Source organism: Misgurnus anguillicaudatus, chromosome 2 (genome assembly GCF_027580225.2).
Source record: "Misgurnus anguillicaudatus chromosome 2, ASM2758022v2, whole genome shotgun sequence".
Lineage (NCBI taxonomy): Eukaryota > Metazoa > Chordata > Actinopteri > Cypriniformes > Cobitidae > Misgurnus > Misgurnus anguillicaudatus.
The window spans coordinates 36693413-36709412 of NC_073338.2; the positions used below are offsets into that span (position 1 = coordinate 36693413).

The 16000-nt window shown below is 36.5% G+C and overlaps 1 protein-coding gene across 2 annotated transcripts in view; it reads right to left on the reverse strand.

The window, feature by feature from the left end:
- Nucleotides 1–4832: 4832 nt before the first annotated feature.
- The window catches only part of greb1l (GREB1 like retinoic acid receptor coactivator), a 61246-nt gene continuing 50078 nt past the window's right edge, over nt 4833–16000 (reverse strand). For both annotated transcript variants that reach the window (XM_055203036.2, XM_055203035.2), the window contains exons 24-34: nt 14805–14907; nt 14165–14320; nt 13921–14066; nt 13362–13523; nt 11679–11883; nt 10485–10653; nt 10193–10399; nt 9947–10088; nt 7897–8097; nt 6846–6984; nt 4833–6758 (exon numbers count right to left, since the gene is read on the reverse strand). In XM_055203036.2, coding sequence (XP_055059011.2) covers nt 6595–6758; nt 6846–6984; nt 7897–8097; nt 9947–10088; nt 10193–10399; nt 10485–10653; nt 11679–11883; nt 13362–13523; nt 13921–14066; nt 14165–14320; nt 14805–14907 — 1794 coding nt within the window. In that variant the 3' untranslated portion in view covers nt 4833–6594. The remainder of the gene's footprint in view (nt 6759–6845; nt 6985–7896; nt 8098–9946; nt 10089–10192; nt 10400–10484; nt 10654–11678; nt 11884–13361; nt 13524–13920; nt 14067–14164; nt 14321–14804; nt 14908–16000) is intronic.

The window sequence follows — 16000 nt, forward strand, 5'->3', positions numbered from 1 at the left end:
ATTTTCCATTCACACTAAGTGACAATATCCTCATCTTCTTAGCAATATTATTGGTTGTTATCAGGGGTAACAGATTTTGAAAGAGAACCATGCAATAATAATTTGGCCAGTTTGAAATAATAAATATATTCCAAATAAGCCAAAACATCAAGTTATGATACCAACACAAAAAGCAGCCAGCAGGGCTGAAAACAACAAAAAATATCCCAAGAGGGCAAAATGGAAAAAAAAACAAACTCAGAAACAATCCACAGTACTCAGCGAGCTGATGAAGATTCCAGATATATTGTAAAAATAAGGAATGACGAATGGGCTCCATCATTAGGAATCTTATGATAAGTGATGTCATAGAAGTGATAGTTAAAGTAGATATATGACAATTATGTAATAAATAAATTAGTATATCTAGAGATGAACAATAACCAAGATACGAATTATATTACTGCTATTTAACATGAACTACTGCATTTAAGTATAAAATCTAGATAACACCTATTTAGATAAATGCTGATGAAATTGGACTTCACCCTGATATAGTCATTAACAGGCTCAGCTCCAAAAGCTGCAAACACAAACATTTGTTGATTTATTTGGCAGAATTTGTCTATCCTTCCATAGTTTGTCTTTTTTCTAAAAAAATTCATCCAGATTGTAGCACATCTAGCAATCTGCATCATTATTATCTCATTATAAATCAGAAACCAGATGGAATGGAGATGAAGTTATCAAAGAAATTAGTGTAACATTCTCACATCAAAGTAAAAATGAGATTATGTTTGTGCAGTCTTTCAAGGTTGGTTAACCTCAGTGTGATTTTATACATTGTAGTACTATCAAAAATTACCAAAATGTATCATAGTGCTACCGTACAGGTCAGGTGATTTTACCATATCTTATTAGACTTTTCTCTATGTAAAAAACCCTTAATGGTACATCAATATTGTGATGATGCGTAGCCCTAGTATCAAATAGTAATATCATGGGCCTCATTTATAAAATGCTGTGTACTAGGAACCATCCTAAATTTAATCTTACGATCATTTTTTAAAAGCGTGTATGTGTATTCATAGCCTCTCTTTCAGATGTGCAATGTAGCCTATAAATCGCAAAGGATCTTGAAATTGTGCGCAGTTAAACACTGTCAGATTTCTGCATTTAAACGATGCCTAATTAATCAGATTGACATATTAAAGAGCACCTGTCAATGTCCAAATCCTTTCCGAGCGGCAAGAATGGCTTACCTGCAGCACTCAGACAAGCAAAAGTGCGTACGTCTGCTCAGACCCTGACACTAAGCACAACATCAAAGACGTTTTTATATGAATGTTGCCGTGGATTTTTGCGCATGCACAGTCGCACACTACGATCAAATTTGTGCATGCACATGTTTTATAAATGATGCCCCATTGTGCTTCAATATATATCACTATCCTATACTTTTTTGATGTTTTTTCCTACCGTTTTCCTACCGTTATTGTAAAAATGAAAACATATCTTAAAATACATCAGTGCCCTTTGTTTTGCCTTAAAATGCCCACAAGTTATGTTTTTAGTAAGGCATGTTTGTTAAAACTAGTTAAATTTCCTAATGAAACTAAGGCCTAGCCTGGCTTAAGCTAATCCCTGTCCGGTAAACCGCCCCTATTATATGTACTTAACTGTATAAATTTGTGCTCTTCTGACTGTAATAGGATCTATAAATGCATCAAACACTGACTATCACATTTTTCAGCAGCTCCATCCAAAAAGTATAAGACACTCCATGGAAGGTAAAACTCGTGAGGTTATCTCAATAAACTAACTTAATAACCTGGCTGTGTGTCAGACTGGTTTACTAGGGTTAAAGTGCATTACAATTCTGTGGTGTGATTTTATACAGAGTCAAATAAAACAGGACATAGGTGACTGTGTATAAAGTTTAAACTTTGATAAGTGAGGGTTTACAAAACACCAAACATTATAAAACATCCTGACAGTCTAACAGTTCACAGTGACATTGTTGATAAATGTCACACAATCTGGATTTGTATTATTATTAACTATTAAAGTGTATTGTGATATTTTAAGGTTATTATTTTTGTTAAAATGTTGAAGTCCATTTTTAGATAACACAATTTGTACAATTTGTTATATGTACAATTTTGTTTTAATTAAAAATGTAATTCATTTTGAAATTAGCATCAAAGTCTTCAAAAATTTCAGACACTGATTTCACATTAATTTCAATCTTTGACCTGACCTTACTCAGAAAATCGTAAATATATCAAGAGTAAATTTTCACAGAATGTTCTTCACATTATGTAGTATTGGGATGATTTTATCAAAAATTGTCATTCACAAAATAATGACTTTAGCTGGGTTTTCACAGGCAGGGTCACACATGTGCGCAGGGCCGCTGCTGGCCAAATGGGTGCCCTAAGTTGACTTTTACTGTACTGCCCCCTTTAAAACAACAACAAAATCACACACAACTAGAATGTGTGAAAATAAAACATTATTAAAATGCTATTGTTATCATTTATAATTGTATTTTGACAGCAACAGAAACTAAATCATACAAATATGCAATTATATATTATAGCCTAAGTCTATATTTCTGCATTTGTACCTGTGTAGCTAATAGACTTTAGCTAATGTGACAAAGCTAATCTTACATGTCATTATAAATTCAAGCAATTTTGGAGAATTACTAAATGTCTTTCTTGTAAGTAAATTAAAAGTCAGCTTTAGGAAAACATAATATGTCTTTTAATAAAAGCAAAAGTTGGTATGTATGGTTATGTTCTCAATAATACAGGTGTTTGACGCGTCGCGTCATGGGAGAAACGAAACTTTTCGAAGCTTCGAATCAATTGAACCAATTGCTTGGAAAATTAATTCAGTTTTTCAAAGCGTTCAAAACACCACACACGCTGGCGATACCTGCTGGTCAAAATAGTGTAAAAGCAGATCTGTCCAAAGGTGTACTTGAACATTTCACACTTTTTTTTTACAAAATAATAGCGAGATTTGTTTTAAAATATGTTAAAAAATAATTTAACTTAATTAAGACATAATTAAAAGTTTTAGTTTTATTTAGGGCAAACAAATCATTAAAACTACCTCCCCTTTTAAAGATGCATATTAAAGATTGTCATTAAATCTGTCTATAAGCAAAAAAGTAGACAAAATTGTAGTGTTATAAGTCAGAAGGATGAATGTTTTTGAACTTGCATAATACAACTGACCCGAGTTCACCCATAGACACTGGTCATTTGTGATCAACTCCCCCTAGTGGTGAACCATCGGATTTTTGAAACGCGATTATGGGTCTGTTGGAATTTTACTTCCTGTTTCTGTTTGTTTAATGGTCTGACTAGTTGCTTAACTGAACCGTTGAACAAATACCCTGTCAAAAATAACAAATGTTTTGGTTTCCTAGGTAGGCTAATCTATGTGTTGTTTATTTTGCTTGTTATATAATAAACTACTTTAAAATGACTTTGTTGTTATTTATTCTTAGCGGAGTTCACCGGAAGTTATGGTTTTCCACGAAAGCCTTGTTTGTGGTTCTTTGCCCCTAATCATAGAACAACCGTTTTTAGTGTCACATATAGCACCGGTGAAGCACCTGTGTAGAACCACATAGTGCTATCTAGAACCATATGTGGTGCTATATGGCCCGCATATGGCACTAAAAATGGTTCTTCTATGATTATGAGCAAAGAACCACTTTTGGTGCTATATAGCACTGTTTGTTTTTAGAGTGTTTTGCTGAAACCGTTTATAGAGAATGAAATGTTTTTATTTTCTGAGCAACCGAGATGGTGCCTCTAGCAGGAAGTTGGTGCCCTACGCAGACTGCGTACTCTGCGTATAGGGAGCAGCGCTACTATTATGGATGTAATATAGATGTAGTTTGACTTTATTAGTAGTAAACAATGCTTTGCATGCATCATTTTTATCTGGCTTGCACAAAAATGTTAGCGAGTTTATTTTCTATTTTGATTGTGAGCGATGCACCAAAGCATCAGATTCTGTAGCCTACTTTTTAGCTATAGTTCTCAAAAAGTCAGTGGCGGCTCGTGACTGCTCATCCGAGGGGCGCTAATTCAAAATAAGTGTTCGGAGTGTTGTGTGTGTGGTTCATTTTTTTCAAAATAGCCTATGTGTTCTGTGCGTCGAGAGATCCTGTGTGCATCACGTGCTTTGTCAAAATAAGTGCCTGCTGCACACGCTTTAAACCCATTTATGAGAAACGCTCACATTCAGAAAACACGCAAGACACTCCCTTTAAAGTAAACTCTGATTACGCATGAGATTATGCGAGTATCTGGCAAACGCTAGCGTCTCTTTCATCATAAACCCTTTAGATGCGTCTGCAGCAGGCCCTTTTTTTGACATGACACGTGATACACACACGATCTCTAGATGCACAGAACACATATTTTGAAAAAAGGAACCACACGCATGATGGGCTACATACATGTTGTGACGAACTTCGCATCGAACGCCCTCGAAAAAAGTAGTCACCGCCCGCCTCTGCAAAAAGTAGAAATTTGTAGAAATTACAATATTACTGGGTATTACTGGCAACTAGCTGCCAGTAACTTACTGTAGATTTTACATTTATGTTATTTATCGGCAACAGTTTGTTCAAAGTTAAATGAACATCATGAAACATTTTCAGTCTTTATCTTCTACAGTAAGTTACTGGCAACAAGCTGCATAATTGCAGCAATTTTTTACAGTGCATGTTTAATCTGGTGATCAGTAATATTTATACAATGCATTTCAAACGTCATATGGAAATTTCTGAAATGTTAGTAAGTTATGTGTCTGAGAGTCACAAATTCAGTTGTTGATAACACTTTTTATTACATTCATTTATCTCCATAACAAGAAGAACATGTTTTCATGTTTACTAAACCAAAGCCAGTAGATCATGAGGTAGACGTTTTCAAATGCTTCGGTGCTACATACATCGAGACTATTCACAGCTGACAGAAAAGAGGCAAAGATTGTGAGAAGCAAATTGCATAATTTATCTACAAATGAGACACATTCTTAAGGTTGTCAAGTGGGCATTTGGCTTTCTTCATTACAATCAATATCAATATAGGGCCGCATTTTATTTAAAACAATACTGCCATATATAAACCACATAGCTGTTAAGATTTTTTGTATTTGCATTACTACATTTGTAATACAACATCTATAGATTTAATGGTCGTGTGCAAAGCTTTTAAAGACTCACCTAGCTAAGCATTCAAGATTGTTTAAATGATTATCGGCCCGTGAAGCTAATCTTCAATAAATAAGAAAACTCCCTCAAAAAAGGGATGCATTTTTTTCTCACTTTAAATAAATCACCTGAAACTAAAGCGTCCTTAAAATCCAAAATCTTAGGTAGATTCTTTGTGCCGTGGAATAAAGAAAAGGACACAGGTTATCCGTGACACGTATGGCTCAAAGTGACTTTTCTGTAAAACTAGCCAGAATCCAAAGTGACAAAAATATCTGTGAAATATATTAATATCGGGATTTCTTAAAATGTAAACAAAGCTTTTCTTTAAACATCCATAAAGTTCTTAACACCTAAAGATATTCCCTTTCATAAACCAACCCCAAACATTTATAGTTTCTTTGAAAGTCTGATAAATCGAGCATTTGGCTTTCATCTAACACTGATGGAGTGGAGTCTGGGATTGTGATGTCATCAGGGTCATACAACTTAAGGCATTTATGGTGTGCAACTCCAAACATTCCCAGCTACTTCAAAATAAGGAATGTTTTAGCAAAATATAATGATGAGTAGATGTTGAATAAATGGGTAAAAACACTGTAAATAAAACCATCAGCCACATCCCTGCTGTTAGAAACAGCTTAAACCAGTGTACCAGTGGTCTGGTTTGGTATTTTACAGTGGTTTTGATGGGCTTTTCAAGCTGGGAGACCAGCAATCAGATTCAAATCAAACCAGAGAGGTTTTTAGGCCATCAGTAGTACCAATGAGCATTACAATCAACATAAGCACACGTCTGGGAATGAGAAGGTCATAAAATGACTCTTGTTTCATGTGAGGATGTAGTAATCAGCAATCGAACTTTGAAACGGATGAGCTGACGACTCTCAAGAGAACGTAATGAGTATTTTTGATTACGTCGGTTGATATCTTTGGCAAGATAAAAGAATACAGAAGATCTTCGCCCTTGAATTTAAAGTCTTTGGTGGAGGGCAAAAAGAAAACAATTATACATAAAGTAGGCGATAGAGAAGGAATAGCAATAGTCCTTTTTTGTCTTACGACAAAAAACCCTGAGATTATATATATGTCCGTAAGAACATATAGGAACATTTACAATCATTCAGAAGTCGTCCTTGCGTAAATCTCCAACAAAGTCATCAAAGATTTTCCAAAAATGTAAAAAAGGCGAACACACAAGGCATGTGTCCAACATCCGAGGTAGAGCCGAGTGGCGAGGCCATGTTGCGAGTGGCGAAAAGCTCAGTCCCAGTAAATTCTCGCATCCTAATCTTGATGTCAGGAAAACATTGTTTCTTCAATTAAATGACAGTCGAGGGAAATGGAGATGTGAATTCGGATGTAGATGACTAAATGTGGCGTCCAGTAAGAAAGTAAAGTGGCCGATCCTCACTGCAGTTGGCCGTCTGAAATTCATCTCGCAGTCGAAACTGCCATTCGTCCTCTAGCTCCAAACGAACAATTGTCTGACGCAAAGAGCTCCGGTCCTGACAGATGACGCACAATGTGGCGCCTGCAAGATCGAAAGCAGAGAGAAAATGTTATATTTACATTGAATCAATTCATAAAAGTGTTACTATACAATTATAAGTGGCCTCACCTTTCAGAAAGTTGAACTTTTTTAGGAGGTTTGAAACTACAAAGGAGTCACACAAGTAAAGCAATAACCCGCTGAAGACAAGTCCCTGATGATCCACATTCACCGAGTGAGGCCGAGAGCTGACGTAACATACCTGAATCTATAAACACATAAACAACAGTGATTAACACACAAATACATTTACATACATAGGTACAGCATTGCATTCACGGCAAAGCTCATAGGTTCAATTCCAAGGAACACAGATACTAAGTAAGTTATTTTGGATAAAACCCAGATCATAAATGTAAATTAATACTGACCGCATCTTAAAATCTTTCTACCATACACTCCCAGAAAGAAAGGTTCAAAAGCTGTCACTAGGATGGTACCCTTTGAAAAGGGTAATATCTAGCATTTAGAGACAGACATGTATAGATTTGGGACTTTTGAGGTACCAATATGCACCCTTTAGGTACAAAAATGTCAATTTTAAGTCTTCCCCCGCCATTGATGAGTTATCTCGTCAATTAAGAGAGAATATTTGCAAAAACGTGTTTCTGATAAGTTTTTATAGTTATCTGTAATACCGTGCTTATCCACTAGATTGCGCACTTACCCAATTTATAACAAAACTGAAGGAAAAATGATTTATTACTTTTTATACTTTGTGTATGTTTTTGTAATGGTTCTAAATCTGATCTCTAACAAAATTCCTATACAAAAATGCAATTATTTCTTTTTTTTTTCCCAAAAGAATTTGTATTTTTGAAGAAAAATACACATATTTAAGAGTTTATAAGAGAAAAAAATATACATAGGATGAAATGTTTTTTTTTCCTGTTTTGCTTGTTTGTTTATTGTTTGTTTGTAAGCAGAGGGTCTGTTCTTTCATTTAAAATATTTGTATGTTTATATATTTTTAGAAGAAAATTTTCCTGGAAGGCATTTCCATGTTGGCGTGCAACTTTTCAAAAAAAGGCTGGCAGGGAATGAGTTAAAAGGGTACCGCCCTTTGACAGATTTTTTTGGTGAAAATTTCTTTTATTCCTCAATAAAGAGTGGGAATTACCTCTGGGCCGAGACTGAGATAGCTGTCGATAGACAACACTGGGTTTGAGCTGTTACAGAGAGCCAGAGGAAAGAGACGATGGCTGCAGTTCTGCAAAAACTTCTCCAGCAGGAGTTGAGCAGGAGCAGACAGTAGCGTCTGTTCACTGTCCGGAGCGCAGACGTACTGAGATGCACTTACGTGCACAGGGGTCTCAATCCTCTGTGGAACAAGAACAAGGGAATGAGTGTTTATAAACAATGCAAGATTCAGAGTCGCATTATGCAGATAACAAAAACTGTACACAGACTACAGTGCATCTAACATTTTCCCCAATGCAACGTCTCTCTAAATTTCTGTTTCAGAATTTAAAATGTGGCAGGAATATGGCATTTATAGAAATTATTAGTTGTATCTTAATTATTTATGGTTGCATTGTTATTAAAAAGTTTGATATGTACTTCATATATTTTTTTATACAGTATGGACATATGTGATCCTGGACCAGTCATAATAAGCACGTGTGTGTTTATATATTTAGCCTAAAGAAAAAAAAATTCTGAAAGGCATTAAACTTTTGTGAAAAGCATAAAAAATGCAGGCGCTGGCTGGCAACTTTTTTTAAAAGCTGCTGCCGGGGAAAGAGTTAAAGGCAATTTTCTTAGATTTTTTGTACTCTCAAGAGTACAGATGTTCAGATAGTTGCATCTCAGCCAAAGCCTATGCATCTCAGATAGTTGCATCTCAGCTTTCAGATTATATATAAATCTCAATTTCAAAAAAATTTACCCTTGAGTCAAATGCTATTAAGCTAATAAGAATGTAGAGTATGATTTTTTAAGGCCTATGTTGTTTGTTCATTATGTTAAGTTATGCTTATTATAATAAAATAAAGTAATTTCCAACATTATATTTATTTTTAATTCACCACTTTTACAAACATTGATTTTTTTTGTTCATTTAAGTCAGTATCCTAAGCGCATTGTCTTTGAGGGGACATATCATAAAATCAGACTTTTTCCATGTTTAAGTGCTATAATTGGGTCCCCAGTGCTACTATCAACCTAAAAAAATGTAATAAGATCAACCCAGTGACAGTTTTGGTAAACAATTCTCTGCAAGCATGTGGAAAAAATAGGTAATTTGGCTCCCCTGTGATGTCAGAAGGGGATAATACCGGCCCTTATTCTGTACTATCCAGCAATCGCACTGCCATTAAGATCAGAGATCAGCTATGTTGCATTTTAATGGCACATTTTTGCTCACACCTACAAAGTGACAATTTTAACATGTTAAAATAAATGATCTATATGAAATTTAGAGCTAGAACTTCACATATGTACTCTGAGGACAACAAAACATTTATTTGACATCTTAGAAATGTCTTGTGACGTGTCCCCTTTAAAAATGTTCAAGTTTCGGACCCAAAATGCAGCATTATCTTTATCTCCAAAAGTGTGCGGTACCCCCAAAGGGGCCGTTTAAGGTTACAATTGAGGTGTGTCTATCTGTCAGTGGGAGGAAGTACTCCCCCATTTTGGAGTTTCCTCCCCCATTATGAAGATCTCAAGGTTGCAGCTATAGATAATTTCATTGGAGGCATACACCTAGCCACGGTTACACGGTTAACGTCCGGTCTGAGTTTGTTTATCGGTCTGGTAGTGGCTAAACTGACCTCTGGAACAAATACAGAGTATGTCGAAAATAAAAATTAGTTTCCTAAAGACGAGGGAAGTTGGCGAGAATGAATCATCACTGTATCCAATGCTTGGCAGTCGGGCAAGAACACACATTGTATACATTAACTTTATACAGTAACGTTAGCTCAGTGTAGTAGTTAATACACTGTAGTTATGATTTGAACTAAAGTAATCTACTTATTATTTATTTTGCTTGTTATCAGAAATAAACTAATCTGAACGACTCTGTTGTTATTGATTCTTTGCTCAAGTCTACCTGAAAAAGCAGTTTGTTTATGTTGTTGCCGCTTTTCTGCATTTAATTGAAATGACTGGTCCAGTAGCTCCTACTAGTGAATACACAGTGTAACTGCACTTGCTATGAAGCTCACCATAAGTTTGGGCTTGATATGGAAGTTTCTATGTCCTCCTATGGGGATGTGTTTCTTCATGATGCTGAAGTGATTGAAACGACACAACAGAAGACCACTGCTGTTTGCCCTCAGGTTAAAGTCCACCTCTTCACACGTGAACCTAACACACACACACACATAATAAATAACTTTTCCTTGATAATGACAAACTCATCAAACACTTTGTTACATGGTAACAGACACAAACTAGGGTTTTCTTCTCACCGGTTTAGGTCATACTGAACATTCTGGGTGAGGTCAACATTCAGCATGATGAGGTCATGGAGGTGACAACGAGAGAAAGACGTCCCGTGAGGTCGAGAAACCAAACTACTGCTCCACTTCTGCAGGCCGCACATGGCATACAGCGAGATCTTTGGAGTGGCCTCCAAATGCTGTAAGACGCTCTTCAGTGACACATTCATCATCTCACTGAGAAACAGAGAGATGGATGTTAGCGAATAAAGACATTTCGATTATGCAAAAGACCAAATCAATGCCATCCTTTATCACCTACCTCATGCCTTCAGGTCCAGGTTGATGGGCGTTCCATAGGACGCATGAATCATCCATCATGATGATAAAGGGCCAGACGTCCTGGCGTTTGACACCCTGCTCCTCCTGCCGGTTCCTCTCCAGCTCCAGGTTGTGGTAGGACAGCTCCTTGATCATGAAGCGAGCCGCCCCTAAAATGCAACGCGTAAAAATAAGCCATCAAGGAACTATTTTCTTTTTGATTTATTAAAGGTGCAGTGTGTAATTTTTAGAAGGATCTCTTGACAGAAATGCAAAATAATATACAAAACTATATTATCAGTGGTGTATAAAGACCTTTCATAATGAACAGTATGTGTTTATTACCTTAGAATGAGACGTTTTATCTACATACACGGGGGTCCCCTTACATGGAAGCCACCATTTTGTGCCGCCATGTTCATACAGAAGCCCTTAATTGACAAACTTTTTTACTAAGTTGTCTCCAAAGATGACATGTTTGTCCGGTGGCGGCTACCGTAGCTTTTCTATATGTTTCAAAAGCGATAGATGAGCAGTGGACTTAGCTGTTGGTTGCAGTTCGCAACCTCACCACTAGATGCCACTAAAATTTACACACTGCACCTTTAAAACAGACATTTATAAGGAAACATGAACCCTGTTTCAGTCCAACTGAAATAAAAAATTGCTTGGGAAATCCCTAAAAAGCAGGGATAAAGCAACCAAAAACAATGTGGGGCTATTTAACCCTTAATATTTAGAATAGTGGTTAATCAATATGTTTTTTTTAATGGTTTATACTATATAGTGCTGAATATCTAGTTATATTTAGATATACAGTATAATAGACAGGTAAAACGAGAATTCCTGAATAAATTGGTTTTGTAGTTATTTTATTATTTTATTATGCTCTGAATGGACTTGACTTTTGTGTCATCACAATATAATGTCTACATCCCTGTCTCAATATTCCAAATTGCATATAAAAAAAAAAAACTATAATGCCTCCAACCTTTTTTACAGTTGTAAATGTACAACATGCACAGTTTAATATCTATTATTAATTCTACTTATTTAAATTCTTCTATTTCTTGTATTAATGTACATATTATATGTTATGTAAGTACACTAAACTACACCTAAAACCACAACTAATTCTTTACATGTGTGCACACTTGTCAAATAAAGTTGATTTTGATTTTCTGCCATAACTCACCAACACCCGAGTTGTTGAACATAGCAGGCAGCACCAGAAGGATGTGGTTGGGCCAGTATTTCCTGTAGAGAGGCAATTCATACTGCTTAACTACCAGGATGTGCAGATGCTCGGCTCCCTCCATGGCGTGGTAGATGTTGAGAAGACCGTGCTCTTGACGACCCGTGGTGGGGGTGAAGATGGGACTTTTCAACATGCCAGACTCCTGGGTTAATAAACAGAGCAACATGGTCAATTTTTAACCTTTTTTTCAATATTTGTGATAATGATATTCAGAAGGAGACTTTATAACCCTATTTATTTTGCCCTATTTGTAGAAAAAATATGTGACCACAAGACAAACGTGTCATCGTCTGACACAACGTAGTGACGAAACGCGCTCTATAGAGCAGTTTGTCTGTTTAGGGTTACTGTAAAAACATGGCGACACGAAATAGCGACTTCCATGTAAGGGTGTATGTAGAAAAAACGGCTCATTCTAAGGTAATAAAAACAGTTAATTTTTTAAGGTCTTTATACACCACTGATAATTTAGTTATGTATAGTATTTTGCATTTCTGTCAAGAGATCTGTCTAAAAGTTACACAGTGCACCTTTAAAGGGACATTCTACTTTTTTTGAAAATATGCTAATTTTCCAGCTCCCCTAGAGTTAAACATTTGATTTTTACTGTTTTGGAATCCACTCAGCTGATCTCCGGGTCTGGTCCTACCACTTTTAGCATAGCTTAGCATAATCCATTGAATCTGATTAGACCATTAGCATCGCACTCAAATATAACCAAAGTGTTTCATTATTTTTCCTATTTAAAACTTGACTCTTCTGTAGTTACATTGTGTACTAACGCCCCATTCAGACAGCCAGCGACCAGCAGTAGCAGAGCGACGCGATCTCATTCATTTCAATAGAAACCTGGCGACTTCCGGCGACACGAGCGAAAGTGACCGTTGGCGACAGTATGGGCGTGTCCAGCGACGCGAGAAAGTTAAGAAAAGTTTAACTTTATGCAAATTTCGGGAGCGACTACCAATAAGAATGAAGCAGTGGAGTTCACGTCATCCATCTATCGTCATTTACTGAAGTGGGAAGTACCCATTTGTTTATGACAACCAGATTTAAACACGCCTCATTGAAAGAGGCTGTCTGAACGCGGGGTAAGACCGACAGAAAATTAAAAGTTGCGATTTTCTAGGCAGATATGGCTAGGAACTATACTCTCATTCTGGAGTAATAATCAAGGACTTTACTGCCGTACCATGGCTGCAGGAGGCGCAATGATATTACGCAGCAGCCAAAAATAGTCCCCTTGGTTACTTTCAATAGCAGGGGACTACTTTCGTGCACTGCGTGATATCATTGGATTTATAATCACATTCAATAGATTATGCTAAGCTATGCTAGAAGTGGTATCGCCAGACCTGGAGATCAGCTGAATGGATTCCAAAATGGTAAAAATCAAATGTTTAACTTTAGGGGAGCTGGAAAATGAGCATATTTTCAAAAAAAAAAAAAACTATCCCATTCAACATTTGTAATCTTTTTAATCTCGCACACAGTACTGGGCAAAATGTAACACAGCTAAAGCAATCACATGAACCAGCTCTCAATGTGTATGATCCTATGACAGATCCTAATCTAAATCCTATACAGTTGATTGAGGTGAAGCAAACTTTGGTGGCTCACCTTATCAGAGAGCAATGGGAGTCGCATGCTCTCCAGGTGACTGCCCTGCTGACTGAAGACAAAATGATGCTCTTTGGTTTTGGGGATGATAAAGTGCAGCTGGACTTCCTCTCCCAGCATGGATGAGCAGAACGTGAAGGCATGGAAGGTACATTCAGACAGCTACACCCAAAAACACACAAAAAAACAACTTACAACAGCAGCATACTTTTGATATTTACACACACAGCCTTTGGATTGCATCTTTAGATGTGTGCTACTAATTCAGATGATGCTTGTAAAAATGTATAGAATTTGAAGTCATAAATATGCTTTGACAAATTACACTGTAAGAGCCTTAACTTTACAAAATGATGTTACTTGGTGCCATGAAAACACTTTAGTATGTTTTTAATAATTTTTCAAAAACGTGGTTTACCAAACGATTGATTTGTCACTTTATGGTAAATGTAGAAAGGCTAAGCTAATGTTTTCAGATCATCCATTTCTGTAGTCAGAATGTATTATTTGCTGAGAAATGTCCTGTACCATAACATGATCGATCCACAAATGTCCTCACCTGAGTAGCAGGAGGTGGCTCACTGTAATGATGACACTGCTCACAGTGATGAAATGCATTATGGGCCGCAAACATGCTAAGCCTGACCGACACTGTGTTTCTCTTCGGTGTCTCCTCTTCTGTCTCTAACCTCTCTATTTTCACTCCTGTGTGTATCACGCACAGATGCAAACAAACACATACATAGTTATACAACAAATAGCCTTTTACAATCTAATATTGATGACAAATAACCAGATATTACCATTCAGTGTCTTTGGTGTCCTCTCTGTATACACAGGGCTTGCATGACTGAACTTATAGTCACGAGGATAAAGGTCGAATCGCATTTTACGGATGTCCTCAACATCGGGCCACTGCGGTCCACTGGCAGGAGGATCTTTTGAGGTATCAGGCACATCTAAAGAATAAAATATGAGGTAATTAATAAAAGCATACAATAAAGCATTTAATAAAAGGGATAGTTCACACAAAAAATCTTTTTCTCATCCTCATGTTGTTCTAAACCTTTATTCTGATAAACACAAAAGAAGATATTTTGATAAATGATGGTAAGCACACATCTGATGGTAACCACTGACTTCCATAGTAGGAAAAACAAATACCATGGAATTCAGTGGGTACTGTCAACTGTGTGCTTACCATCATTTATTAAAATATTTTCATCATTGTCTATCACAATACTTCCATAATATTTGTTTTCCTACTATGGAAGTCAATGGTTAGCTGTGTGCCTACCATCATTTATCAAAATATCTTCTTTTGTGTTCATCAGAAAAAAGAAATCCATACAGGTTTAAAACAACATGAGGAATAAATGAGATGATGACAGAATTTTCATTTTTTGGCAAACTATGCCTTTAAAACTGTCCACTCTTCCTCACCCTCATCCAGCTCTTCTTCATCATACACATCCACCTCCAGCAGACGGATCAGCATGCGAAACAAAATCCGCAGAAACTGCAGATACGCGCCAGTTTTTCCCACCTGTAACAGAGGCCAATGAGACACAAAGCACAAATATAAGCAGATAAAATGGCAGGTAGTGTTAAACATGGATTTCTGATAATGGGTGGGGCTATTTAAACTTTACTTTGCATTGCAATGTTTCTTAGCAAAGTTAAAAGTAATAAGTGTGGTCACATGGTTTATGCTACTTTCCACCGTGCTGCTCTGGAAGGACCAATCACAGTCATTTTTCCCTTATTGGCCAGTAATTTTTGCCAGACAGTGGTACTCAGTCACCCTTACTGTAAGTTCATAAAATCACATATATTCTAAGCAAACCATGCAGTTTTAGCTATAATTACAAACAACTACAAATTTTATTATTCAACATTTAAAGGATTATTCCATTTTCTTAAAAAAAATCTCACCACAATATCATCCAAAATGTTGATGTCTTTCTTTGTTCATTCGAGAAGAAATTATGTTTTTTGAGAAAAACATTCCAGGATTTTTCTCATTTTAATGGACTTTAATGAACCCCAACACTTAACAGTTTTAATGCAGTTACAAAGGACTCTAATTTCTAGCGAAATTATTGTCATTTTTGGCAAGAAAAATAAAAAATATGCACTTTTAAACCACAACTGCTCGTCTTCCTCCAGTCATGTGACACGCCAGCGTGACCTCACGTAATACGTCTTCACGTCAAGAGGTCACGGATGACATATGCAAAACTACGCCCCAGTGTTTACAAGTGTGGAAACAGAGGACCGTTCCGACGTTGTTGTATTGTCGAATGATACTAATTAATGTCTTTGTGTCAGTTTATTGTTAAAAATGGTCCAAAAACGTGCGTTTCATATATGTTACACGTGACCTTTCCACAGCATTACGCAATTATGTGAGGTTGTGCTGGCTCGTCACACGAACGGAGGAAGACGATAAGTTGTGATTTAAAAGTGCATATTTTTATTTTCTTGCCAAAAATGTCAATCGTTTTGGCTAGACAAGATCCTTATGCCTCGTTTGGGATCGTTTAGAGTCCTTTAAAACTGCAATTTTAAACTGCTTTAAAACAGTTATGTGTTGGGGTCCATTAAAATGAGAAAAATCCTGGAATGTTTTCCTTAAA